This window comes from Sylvia atricapilla, chromosome 3 (assembly GCF_009819655.1).
Source record: "Sylvia atricapilla isolate bSylAtr1 chromosome 3, bSylAtr1.pri, whole genome shotgun sequence".
Lineage (NCBI taxonomy): Eukaryota > Metazoa > Chordata > Aves > Passeriformes > Sylviidae > Sylvia > Sylvia atricapilla.
This window is the reverse complement of record NC_089142.1, coordinates 23,836,872-23,850,825: the sequence shown is the minus strand read 5'-3', so window position 1 is coordinate 23,850,825 and position 13,954 is coordinate 23,836,872. Positions and strand designations below refer to the sequence as shown.

Below are 13,954 nucleotides of genomic sequence, written 5' to 3'. Positions count from 1 at the left end.
CTGAGGGGATGCAAGAGAGCTTTAGAATAAAGCAATGTTACAATTTTCTCTTTACTGAGGCAAATACAGCCTCTATCCTGATAAAGGCTTGGTCCTTGCAGTGAGGAATGGGGGCAAAAATGCAGGTTCATATAGGAAACAGCTTCCAAATGGTAGGTATAGCATTAAGCGCCCAAGTGCAAGTTCCTGTCACATCTCTAGTAAAACACTACATTGAAAAGATTTACAAACATATCTCTCTCTTATTCTGATTTCTAGAAGTGTAGCTCCTCTCTTCAGCATTGCTCTTAGTCTGGCAACTTTCCATGACGCCTGCAACTACAGGAAAACAGTTCCCTTGTTGTTCTCAGGACTTGTCTCATCCCTGTTCTAGATGCAAATCCCGTATGTCCCTGGGAGTTCTCCTTCTTCTTGTTTCAGGTTGTGCTCCTATAAACATGTGCACTAAGCTGCACATAAAGCTTTGCGGCTCTGAGTCCCAGTGTTGGCTGCCAGCTTGAAGCTATGAAGCCTCCCTAATTTCAGCATGCCCAGGTGAAGCTCTCCTTGAGGAATCTCTGGGCATCCAGGACAGAAAAAACATTCTAAATAAGAGGCTTAACATACAGACCATATCTTAGGAAGGTCTTGTCTCATAAGGAAATCAGGAGCAGCAACTGCCACTGGCAAAAGTAAAAGCTACAGCAGTGCAAACCAATTTGAAGTAGAAATAAATAATCCCCCCCAGAGTTTACTGAACATGTTATTACAGTGTCATTCATTCCAAAGTTAAATTATACTCTTCTGAAATCTTGACATTTATGGAATCAATATATAGCAAGAGGTTGGGAAATAGGTGTGCAGTTGATTCAGTACTCTTTCCTCTCAAGTACTGGCTTAGCTCACTAAAACTAGAAGAGTTATTTCTCTCAGAGCATTTAGAGCTTCTAAAATTGCTTGTGTTAAAATTTGCTATGAATTTCAAGCGATAAAGGGGGTTTTTGTGTCTAAATTCACTTTACTGTATGACAGAAAAGGCCACAGTGCTGCAGTATGGTACTGACATTTTAACAATAGTTCCTTTAAGTGATGCAAAGTAAATTGTCACCCAACTTTAGTTTCAGAGATGTTATTTCAGAGGCATGGGCATTTGCCGTATGCCACCGCTGTGAAAAATTCTGGAAGGAACTTGCTGATGACATTTAGACCACAGGTTCTTATTATAGAAAGAATGAACATTTTTAAATACACTGAAGGTATACCTAGAAATTCTTTGTTCACTGGTACTTCCTGGCAGCTTTTCTCCCCCCACTTATTTAACGTGCCATGTTTTCTTTCATACATCATTTTATTCCAGTTGGCATTTGGCCTTTGGATTAACTGAAACTGAAAGACCTAGAAAGTATTAAATTTCTTCTTATGTCAGTAGTTTCAATATTGATATTTTAATTAGCAAATAAGCAAAACAGTCCTCAAACTTGTCAAGATTTGCAGCAATGCTTATAAGGAGGGGATTTGGGTCAAAAAGCTGCTTCTTCAGACAGAAGAAGCTATGGAAGCATTAGGAGTTCTGGGTGTCTCGTTTGCACTAGTGATCCAGATCAGCAACACCAGGAACTGTGCCTGGATTACAGACAGGTCAGTCAAGACAAGCAACAGAATGTCCTTTCTATCTTTTCCTCTATTTGCAACAGGCTTTTGGGAATGTTTTCAGGTTAAACAGGGAGTGGAGGGCAAGCAGTTCAGGAACTAGTCTAGTCTAGACTGAATTGAGGAGAAATTACATTTTCTTCTTTATTTTATTTTAATTAAAACATTATTAAAATCGTACAGGTTTGGTTGTTGTTGCAGGAACAGGAATACAGTCTTTCACTGCAAGCTATTTTTGTATTACACTGAATACATCAACTTTGTGGGATCGACTAGAAGAAAATTAATTTCCTGGATTCTATTGATACATAGATACAACTTATCTACTTAGTTGTAAGGAAGGTGGATAGAAAATATTCTTCAACTACAGGATCAGAATTACTTATATTTCTTTGAAATTTATTATTCAGTATGACCATGAACTGTGTGAGCCAATTTTGTTTGGAAGAGCACATAGTATTTCTGAAGTAATTTCTGATCAGAGTATGTATTGTAAAGAGATTAATGCTAACTGCATAACTCCATTTTTTCAGGAATTGTTCAATCAGGAGGAAACTTCCTACTCTGTGATCTGTCAAGGTTTTCAGTAGCCCTGGTTATAACATGCTTTTAATCTGAAGGGGTGCTTGTACTCGGTGAGATCCAAGAGTGCTGTGATGTCTGCAGTGTGTTCCAGGAAGACCTCATGAGGGTTAATAGAAAGGTAACTTAGAGAGAAGACATTATTATTTTCCCATAAAGACTCAATATACAACAATGGAAAGAATAGATACACCAAGCAGAGTACGGTACAGATAAACTATGGCTGTCCCAAAGTAGCTAAAATCAGCTTCTCAATATCACACTCATTTCGTCCACGTAGAATCCTAAAATAACCATTTTCTCCCCAGGACTTTCCCCAGGAATTTGCAGCAATCTAAAAGTAAACAAAACAGAAAAAAATTATCAGTCTTAATTTTAAAATATTATTTAAATGTGCAAGGTGCAAAGTGCAAAATTTATCCTTTGTGTTAGTTTCCTTTTTAAGAAATAAAGTCTCTCAGATTGGGTGCACTGAGAATTAGCATGTATCTTTTTCTGATTTCTAATAATTTGTTCCTTTTTTTGGTTTGATCAAAAATTCAGTTCCAAAATCAGGGTTAATAAAAACAGAACAGTATTTCTACAAGACAGTTTGATAAATTGAAGCAGAAATCATTAAATGAATATTCAACTCTCTGCTGGTAAAAGTGATTATTGAAACAGCAATGGTCAAAATTCCAATTACAACTAACTTGTTAAAGACACACCAAAGATATCCTTTTTTAAAAAAAAAGCTGGCTTTTGCAAAAGGAAGTTTTTTTCAGGTAGCTATTGACATATTGAGCAATTTATTTTCTGATGAGATCTCAGTAGCGTCAGTAGGTTTTGACTTTGATACCAGTGAAACTACCTACCATAAGCCCTACCATCTGCTATATAAACACCAAAATACCTTTAGACAACTGCAGGAATAATGGGATGAGCTGTTAGTCATAATCCAAGGAATAAAATCTGACTTACTCTAAATGGCTTAAAGGATATATTCTTAGTTTGATTTGTTTTAGTTTTGGAGACTTATTCTTATGTCTGGATAACAATTGCCAACACTGTTCAAACAGAAAATTTGTCTTTTCCAAATATTTTACAAATAATATTGATTAATTTTACTGACTTTCATTTGCAGGCATCAAAAAGAATTGACTCTTCATGGAAATTTTTTATGATATTTGAAAAACTTAATGAGATTTGAAACAGAAAAGGCAGTGTAGGAAAAAACCACAAGTATGGGTGGAATGAAACAGGCTTCGAAATTGATGTAAGTGATGCTATAGTTCAATGGACAGCGTGATGAAAGTTGCCAGAGAGGGAAGAGAATTATACAGGACAAATTAAGGTGAAGGGAAATATAGTTGCAGAGACAGTGAATGAAAGAAGTAGGTTATAGATTACCCGTGTTGTTGAAATCTTTTTTCCTGCTTCAAAACACTGTCCTAAGTATTCACTTACCCAGAACTTCTGTTTCTGTCCATTTTTGTCACGTAATGCTCCCCACCTTTTAGAAAAGAATGAAACTTTGATGAAACAAGCAATCAGAAAATAAAAGCATTAGTTGTCATAAATACCAGTTTCAGAACAAAGCATGAGTAACAAACTCCGATGATTCAAGTGAGGTTACCTGCTGACTTGCTAACCAGAAGTCAAATCACCATGACTGATTACAAAAACTTAACATAAGTCTAGTTTTAGTTTTTCTTTGCAAAACCTCGTTTTCATTGACAGAATCTCTCTTCTGGAGAGCTTGCCTGTGAACTGAAATAAACTACGTAGGAGTATTGAAACTATTGTGAACATTTTTTTTCAACTAATCTAAAGATCCCTAGGAACACTTTTGTTAAAAGTCTCATGCAGCACCTTTACAGAAATAGCTGGTGAGTTGGGATTGAAAATATTCCTAGCCTTTCTCAGGTCAAATTGAAATGCTGACAGCTTAATCTGTTTTATTGCATGGTGTGGGGGAGGTTGATGTTTTTGTCATCTTTGAGGGCATGCTAACTTTTGTGGAAATATCTATGTAATTATACAAGAAATTTTCCCCATCTGCCAAGTAATAGGATTTTCGTAAGGGTATAGCTGTAGCTGAACTGCTTAGTGCTCTGCTTTTTAGGTTTCACTTTATACACAGGGCAGTTCCAACCCAGGGCAGCTCCAACTTGGATGTATTTCAGTGAGCAAGAGTTGTACTGCACATCTTAGGTAGTTAAGTACACATGGTCTTTCTGCTAGAGCTTAAAGAGCTCTGTCTTGCTTTGAATTCATGCAATAAATGCTTGTATAATTATTATTCACAGGTCATGATGCTTGGGGGCCTATAAAAGGGCACAAATAAACAGAAAACCAAAGATGTGAACTTTTAGATGGTTTTCCCCAGTGTAAAGTTAATCCTAGGGTATATCAAATGCCGTTGACAGAGTGTTTACTGGTGCATATCCCATCAACACCACATGTTTGAGCTGTATTTGCAGTGCTCCAGTCAAAGGCAACCAGCTAAAATATGATGAGAAATCTCACACTGTGAATGGGGGAATTGGGATTTTTCTGTCACCCTTTGATTTTAACAGCAACAGTGGCATCAACTTGGTGAACCATCATTTACATGGAATACCTGTACTTGCAGCCAAAGGGAAAAAGAAAAGAAAGACAAATTGGTGACTAGCAGAGAGATGAAATGTGGATTGTAGTTGAAAGCACAAATTGTAGCTACTGATAATTAAATTCAAGGAATCATAAAATAATATTTGCCATAATAACCCTGGAATGCAATTATTGTTGTTTTTTTTTAAAGAGGCCTCATGATGCATTTTTTTCTCATTTCCACATGAATTTTCAGGGATTAGCAATAATTGCCATTTCTTTGATAAATATATTTCAGATGCAATCTGTCATGATCATAGATTTTAAGAAAAGTTACAGGCTGTTGAATTTCATATCAGATTCATATTTGCTTCTTTACTCATGGATATTTTACTAAAGAAATTTACATCAGCTGTATCACGAAAGTCCAATATTTACATCAGTCTCAAAGACAGAGAAAAATTGCCTCCAATTTATATTCACTGATTCCTGCATTTCCTACTAAACATAATTTATTCCTCTTGCTTGAGCATGATGATCACCAGTTCCCACAGGGTCATATTTCTGTGATTAAATGCTTTTCCAACATATGTTATTTCCAAAAGGGTCGACTTGTTTCATATATTGATAGGAATTTATTGATTCTCAGAAATATTTCTAAATGAAAGAAGACTTGGAAGCAAGGTAGAAAAGGAACTTTTTTTTTCCTTAAATATAATGTATTCTTAACTATGAATTTAGTTTCCCAGGGTTTGTGTCATCATAGATACATAGGCACTTGACATTTACAGTTTAGGAAGAAGAGCTGTTTTCTCAGTAATCAATGCCTATGAGTATTCATCAAATACTCTAAATTAAATTATATTAAATTAAAATATAGAGTGCAGCCAGCAGATCAAGAAAAGTGACTGATTTCCTTTTTTGGGGACTGCCATTCTGTGTCCAGTGCCCAGTCTTGAGCTTCCCCACACAGGAAAGGCATTAACAGGCTGGAACAAGAACAAGAGGGGTCCACTGAGATGTCTGGGGTCTGGAGCACATGACGTATGAGCAGAGGGAGCTGGTTTTGTTCAGCCCTCAGGAGGGAAGGCTCCTGAGGGAAGGGCAGATATATTTGCTGTTTTCTTCTTCGCAAAGGACGGATAAAAGAGAAGATAGAACAGACTCTCCTGATACATTTTGGCGGTCCCCCCCCCTGCTCCCCGTCCACATCCCCTTCTTGAACCTTAACCTCCAGTGGGGGTAGTGATGGCTGTATCCAGCTTACTCTAGATAGATTTCCAGATCATTTTCCCTGCAGAGGAGCAGCTCAGAGAAAGTATTGATTGGTCCCTCAAATTCTTCAAGACAAAAAGTAAAAACAAAAGGCATAATCCTGAAGGAGTTTAATAAAGTAACTCCAAGAGGAATTAGCTCCCAAGTGGAATTGACAGAGACTTTAAAGTGAGTTGACACATGCTTGGACAACATCCATTAGATAGCAATATTGCATTTTCTGGAAGGATGACCAAAATAACCTAATCACACTCTTTTGTTTGCTTCTGGGATTATTCCAGTTTGATATTTACTCCAAATGAATGCCATTTTAAAAGCAAAGAGATGTTGGATCTCATTGTACTTGGACAGACAGGGAATTTCTCAGGGTTATTTTTGCAAAGCTTTAGATCTCTGATGTCCTTACCTTTGGTACTTTTAGGGCAACCTTTCAACCTTATGTCCTAGTTTCAGCTAGAATACAGTAAATTTTTTCTCAGTAGCTGTTACGTAACAGTGGTTTGGATTTGGAATGAGAGTGATGTTGATAATATACTGATGTTTTGGGTTTTGCTAAATAAGGAATTATTTTTTCCTTTTGTCTTATGCTCTAACACTGAGGAGGAATTCAAGATAAACTAGGAGGCATCCTAGCTGGGACAGGTGGCTGGAAGCCACCAAAAGGTTGTTTCCTCACTATAGAACTCATGCCCAGTATATAAACTGGGGGAAGTTACCCAGAAATGCATCTGGGTTCAGGAAGGGGGGTTCTGGGTTTGGTCAGCAGGTTGTGAGCAATTTCATTGTACAGCACTTTTTATCCTTTTTATTATCATTTGCCATTGTTATTGTATTTTATATTATATTTGATTATTAAATTGTTGTTATCTCAATCTACAAGTTTTACTTTAACTTTATCCCCCATTCCACTGGGGTGTATGCAAGGAGAGATGGAGTTGAGAGAGTGACTGTTTCATTTCCAACTGGGCTTAAATCATGACACCATTTCATATTCAAACTTTCCATTTTTATTTAGAAGAAGAAGATGAGATTTTAAGAAATAATTTAGGAAGTCTGTCTATCAATTACTGAAAATTACTTTTAAAAGGGAGTTTTCTTGTCTATGGCAAGAATATTCTGTGATAAATACTCCACTTAGCTTTTCCAAAAGAAACTATCATGATCTTCAATCAAAATAACCTTGAATTAAAAAAAGTAATTTCATGAAACTGTATTCAGTCCCCTTCAGGAAAAAACTAATCAATGTGTTTCCATTTACTCCAAAGAAACCTGCTCCAAATAACTGTAAAAAGAATTCTGTTGCTCTTTCAGAGAAAAGAATGAGTACTTGTGGTATTACATAAAATGATTTTCATAATTTTCTGTCCAATTCTATATAGTAGAGGCACCTTAGCTGTCCTTTTCAGTAATAACTTTCCCTTGATATTAACTCTGTAGGAACAGGCCCTGAATACACAACTCTGCCTGACAGGAAAGAAACTAGAATACAGAGACTGTTTCAGCAGTGTTATGGGGAATGGAAATTGGTTTTATTTGAACATTTCCTAGTTTTTTTTTTAATAAACTACACCATTAAAATGAAGGTGGACTTCACAAGAAAGGAAGAGAGAAAGCTATCATGAAAAAAGTAAGCTGATAATTAATCATTGAATAAAATAATAAAAAATGAGAAATATGACTAACAAGATAAAAAGGGTTATCAGCAGTGGCTTCAAAACTAAGGTGTTTTGGCAGATAACAGAAACTAGATTCAAGTGTGCTTACATTCACCTTTGTAGGTAAAATGCTCTTAACATCAAATACATGAAGACTTCTGAAGAGTGTGCTAAATAACATTATACAAACTGACTCCTTAAGACTGAAGATTTGAACTGAAAACAAATATGGCCTTAAAAATCAAGACAAATGGCAGGTCTTAGATCTCTAGCTAATTTCTGCGGATTCATTGCTACTGGTAGAAGTCAATGCTTTGCATTAACCAAGGATTTAAACTACTTGCTGGACAGAAATACATGCAGCCCAAAATGTCTCATCTCAGTTTCTTCCCTGGACTTGGTTGTATAATTCTCATGATGCTAGCAGAGAAAAAAAGGTGTAACTATTATGGGTCATGTCCTATTATTAGTGCTGGGTCACAAAAATTAGCAATTTCATCTACTCAATTAGACAAAAGTTTAATTCTTAATCTTGTTTTAAAAATATGAAGGTTAGAGTCAATGACTAATGTTCACCCTAAGAGAAAGCTTCTTAGAAAATATTTTCAGGAATTTGCAATTGTAGTTTTGCATAGACTTTTCAACATGAGAGGTGAGTCAAATTGAGTCAGTGAGCCAATAGTTAAATCAAGCCCACAGATCCCACAGATCTACTGTAATGAATTATATGAGGGATAGTCTGGTGGATTTAACTGCATGAATCATCAGACACTGTATCATTTTACCATTATCTCCTCATGTATTTCTTTGCTGTAAAATGCTTAAGTGTTGCTGTTTAATTTTTAACTGTAATACCTGATGTTGATTGTCGGACAATGAAAAACTATTTTTTTTTCCAATGAAAGAAAAAGAGGACTCAAGCCCAGGTTTCTTTATCCAGGAACAAAAGAGTTTGGGTTATGACTTTTGGTGGTTTGTTACTTGTTTGTAGTTATTCTGAGTCTAAGCTCGAGTGAGGGCAACTAAACAGAAAAATATAGAGAAAAACAGTCTCCAAAGCTCAAACCCCAGATATCACTAACAGTAGTCAAGACTTGGGACTTTGGACAGGTGAATCATTTAATTATGTATTAAGTCTTAGAATGTTGTTGCTCTGTCTGGCTGTCTCGTCAACACTAAACCACAAGCTCTTTGCCTCACATACCAATTTTATCTCCATTATTATGCCTTTTTGTGTTAAACATTCAACCAGTGTTTCTTTAGGGCATAGAAGTTTCAGTTTAGTAGTTGGCTAAGCCATTTAATCTGCTGCATTATTGCATTTAAATCTTTCAGTGAATGCTAATTAAAATAGAGGGGAAATATATATATCCAGCTAATGTACATCTCAGTGTCTTCTTATTAAAGCCTTTTGTCATTCTGAGCTCCTTCCAAACATTGAAAATCTATCTTGTTCATGAAAGACTCTCAAGGCTTTTAATAATATTTTCTTGTTTCCTTCAAGTCTTAAAGTGATAGTACATAGATTTAATTGCAGCCAAAGGCATGGGCTTTTGAGACCTTCCTGAATTTTTCAATGTCATGGCTTCACCAGTTGCAGCTTTTTAGTGAGGTATGGATCATATATTGTAGCTTGGCACTAAAGTGATTCAGAAATAAAAATCTGAGAGATTTGTCTGAACAAGCTACAAACATTCATGATGGATACTTCACTAACTTTGAAAAGCAATTTGTTTGAACTAGAACCACAGCTATTCCATCCAGTGTATTTCCTTGACAGAACTGTACTTTCCTTACCAAACAGGCTATGGCATTTTATACCAACAAATCTGCCCCAGGTTTTCTATTCCTATGGTCATTATAGTTCTTTTCCCATATGGAACTAAGCAAGCCAGAAGACTAGAAAGAAGACAAAATAAAATTTAAGAAATCCAGCCAACCAACTAACACACACACAAAAACCCAAACAAAAAAAACACCCACAAAAAAATCAAAATTGCAGAGAATCTGGTATAGAATAAATATGACATGTTTGATGAGAAATCCTAGCTTAAATGTACAGATTTGAAAGAAATCTACCACCAAGTTTATCTTTGATGTGAATTTAGTCTTTTTTTAATTAAGAGACCTTAAAATAGAAATGACAGTTTCATATGTAATTTTTCAGCCATCAGTCTTCTTAAAATAGGAGAGTGCAGATTAGAAAATGAAAATTATCAAACTAATAGTTTGTCCTCCTTCGTCCCACTTGCCATTTCATCGTGTCTCTTTAACTGATGTTCATTCTGGTGTCATTAAGAGCTGTAATTGTGTATGCATGGATCCATGAAAGCATGTATGTACATACACTCATATATATGCAAGACATTCTAAAAATACTGTCTTACTACAAATATTACACACCAGTCATTTTGGTTTTAAGCAATTTTAAGATGCTATTGCATGTGGGATTTCTCTAATCTAGATTTTTTCATTTTAGCTATTTAAATGTGATGTTATCCCACAAATTCTATTATAGTCCACAAGGAGAAATCAGATCCAACAAAGCAATTCAGCTCACCTTTAGATACTTAAGCTAGAGCAGATGAATATCTATAACTAGATGAATATCTATAAGAGTTTAATTTCTCTACATTAAAACTTAGCTGTTATATATCACAGTCTCCATTATTCACTTTTTTTGCTTACTTCCCTGTGTCTGGAATACTGACACAGAGACTGCCTGAGAGATCCTGCTCTCTCGAAGTATCTATGGGTCAGTCCATCCTGCCTTCAGATTACTGAAAGCCCTATTTCACTAGAGAGGCTCTGACCAAACCCTAACTCTGCTGCCCACAACAGCCTCCACCTGGTTGCTCCTCATTTTCCTCTCCTCTTTTCCATGCTATTTCATCTTTTTATATTCTCTCCCTGAGCCTGAGGTCACACAGTACCTGACTGGGGATACTCTCAGTCTTATCTCAGCTGATTTTATAAATAAGCCTTTGAATGTTAGAAAATAACTTGCAATTTCATGTTGCAGAACAAGGAAAGCCAGTCTAAACATTTAAAATCCTTCCACTCCAGTGATCAATTAGGCAGTTTCTAAGTGCATGTCTGCTTTTGTACAAATAGCTCTTGCAAGCTTCACCAAAATGTATTTGCATTTTATCACTCCATTGCCTTATATGTTGCACAATTCACTGGCAATTTAAGGTATTTCCAATGATGTTTCTGAGATATTACAAATATCAGCTTAATAGGGTCAGTCATTATTATGGCTGCCTTTTACAAGTATTGAATCTTTTTTATGGAAGGGATTATGAATAAAAAATGAGCCTACAATAAGCATCAACCCACTCAAAACTGCATTTTTTATACTATCTATCAGCATGTCTCCACTTCTTTTTGTCTCTCCAGGAGCCATCTCAGCTAAGCAAAATGCAAATATTCATCAGTATTTTTATCTGAAGTACAACTATGATGAGATTCTCACGAGTTTTTATTGAGGTCAAGGAGTCTAAATTTTCCTTTGTTCCCAAGCTATATACGAATGGCAAAAAACTTACACCTATGACATATACTTTGCATTCAAATTCATTGAAACTAATCACGGATATTAAAAAATGATGGCTTAATCATGAAGACATTAAAATCTATACAAAGAGATGGTTTAGAGTTCATGATGCAGAATCACATTTTATCATTTAATCATTATTTATCATTCCTAGATTTATCATTACTAGGATTTATCAATACTAGCCTAAGGCTCCAACCTAGCTTAAGGCTCCAACAGCCTCCAAGTTGTCAAGATCTAATTAATCTTTTACAGTTAAACAGCTCTGCAAATATTTTTATATGGCACAATCTTGGAGGCCACATTTGTACATTAGACAATTCAAGAATTGGTAACTATATTGTTGGATCCATTAACTACTTCAGCAATATTCAAAATAATTAAATGTTTAATAAGTAAATGCATTCCACACATATTAAACTCTGGACAACTCTGGGGTTTCCTAATATCTTCAGTTTTCTTCTTTTTCCTTCACTTCTTATGTCATTTTTCTGTACATCAAACTACTCATCTTTTCTCCTACTCTGTGTTTAGCAGTGACTCAGTCAAGGCACTCAGATTTTGCTCAGAGTGGCCCCTTGCCTAAGGATTGCTATCTTTTCTTTGCACATACTGTCTCTTCCCATTTAACTTGGGGAAAGAAATTAACTTAGGCATAGAAATACCATATCACAGGATATACTGACTTGCAAGAGTCCCACAAGGATCACTGAGCACAGCTCCCAGCCCTGCACAGGACAACCCAAGAGTGCCTGAGAGCACTGTCCAAACACTCCCTGATCTCTGTCAGGCTGATGCTGTGACCACTGCCCTGGGGAGCCTCTTCCAGTGCCCGAGTACCCTCTGGGTGAAGAACTTATTTCTCATATTCAACCAACACCTTCCCTGACACAGCTTCAGTCCATTCCCTTGGATTCTGTCACTGGTTACCACAGAGAAGGGATCTTGTCTTCCCTCTCTTCCCCTCACAAGAAGCTGTAACTGCTGTGAGGTCTTCCCTCAGTCTCCTCCAGGCTGAACAGACCAAGTGACCTCATACAGCTTCTCATATGAGGACTCTTCTCATACAGTTTCCCCTCAAGGCCTTCACCATCTTTGTTGCCTTCCTTTGGATGCTCTCTAATAGTTTAATGTCCTTTTTATGCTGCAGTGCCCAAAATTGCCACCTAGCACTCGAGGTGAGGCTGCTCCAGTACAGAGCACAGGGGACAATCTCCTCCTTTGCCCAGCTGACAATGTTGTCCCTGACATCCCTCAGGACAGGGTTGGCCCTCCTGGCTGCCAGGGCACTGCTGATTCATATTCAACTTTCAATCAGCCAGGATCTCCAGGACATTTTCTGTGGCAGTGTTTTCCAGCATCTCATTTCCCAGTCTATTTGTACATTCAGGGTTGCCCCATCTCAGGTGCAGAACCTACACTTCCCCTTATTGAACTTCATATGGTTGGTACATATGGTTGGTACATTAGTTATCTCCTCCTCTCTCCCTCTTCAGCCATCACTTTGTCCCCTGGTGGCATTCTTGCATAATCACTCATCTGGGTAGGTTACTCTGCACAAATGTGGAGCAGCTTTTCTTAGGGAATAGTTGTCATCACCCTATGCTTGCACCAGGCATACTTCATAGCCCGCCCAATGCCTGAACTCACAGCCTTACAGCAGCTCATCCCGGAGCTAAAGTATTCAAATTGCTCTGCAAATTTTACTGTCTAATGTTATTGGTTTCTCACAGCTGTTACCTTAAATACACACACAGAAACCAACACATACCATCTGTCCTTCATAAACATATTTTCCTAATTCAGTGCTCCATTTTTCTACACTAAATTCCAGTTTCTCTCTTTCATTGCTTCACAATATTCTCTATAACGATAATTTGGGAATTTTTTCTCTATTAGCCTGAGTCAATACTTTTTGCAGCAGTGTCAAAGATGATCTTGCATAGGCATGCTGCTTCTCTTTGCTTCTATGCCACTATCAAGCACGCTCTTGTAATCCACAGCCAGCAGTTTCCACAACCATAGGAATTCCCATGCCCTTCATGAAGACGACTTCACTAAGATCACAAGGACAAAATGCACCTTGTTTTGCAATGTTATGTTCTTGAAGTACTTGTTGAAAATACTTGCAGTAATCTTCCTAGCACACATTGAATCATTATTTATATGATATTCTAGACCACCAATAAAATATTTGTTTCGGATTCTCCGGTCATTTTTCTGTGTATTCACTCACCGATTTAATAATTCCTTGCATATTCCCTCCATAGCAAAGAATAAAGCCTCGTGGTGTGTTCAGTAATTCAAGCATATGCATTATTAGATAGTCATCATCTTAATATAGTGGCCCTGGCCTACATTTGAGAGGAAATCCACTGGTGTATGGCACACATGCTTCTGAAGCAGTCTCCCAAATAAAACCAGCAGCATCTCAGCAGCAGTTAGTTGCTATTCAGGACACAGAGAGCCCAGACTGCTGTGCCAGTAAGTTATGCCATTAAAGTGGGAGGTCACTGTCAACTTCCATGTTTCTATTTGCATTCTGTTTGGTGGCATATCTGAAGAAAATTATATAAATTTTGTTCACAACTTGATATGTACTTGGAATATTTGTGATCACCCAACCAAGTATTTTTTATGGTTTGTCTATACGTATATATATATATACACACACACACACACATAG

The 13,954-nt window shown here is 36.8% G+C and overlaps 1 protein-coding gene across 1 annotated transcript in view; it reads right to left on the bottom strand.

Annotated features, from left to right (window-relative positions):
- Positions 1-1,748: 1,748 nt before the first annotated feature.
- Positions 1,749-13,954, bottom strand: part of TINAG (tubulointerstitial nephritis antigen) — a 36,452-nt gene continuing 24,246 nt past the window's right edge. The window contains exons 10-11 of the mRNA XM_066314952.1: positions 3,658-3,703; positions 1,749-2,545 (exon numbers count right to left, since the gene is read on the bottom strand). Of these exons, the coding sequence (XP_066171049.1) occupies positions 2,429-2,545; positions 3,658-3,703 (163 nt within the window). The 3' untranslated portion in view covers positions 1,749-2,428. The remainder of the gene's footprint in view (positions 2,546-3,657; positions 3,704-13,954) is intronic.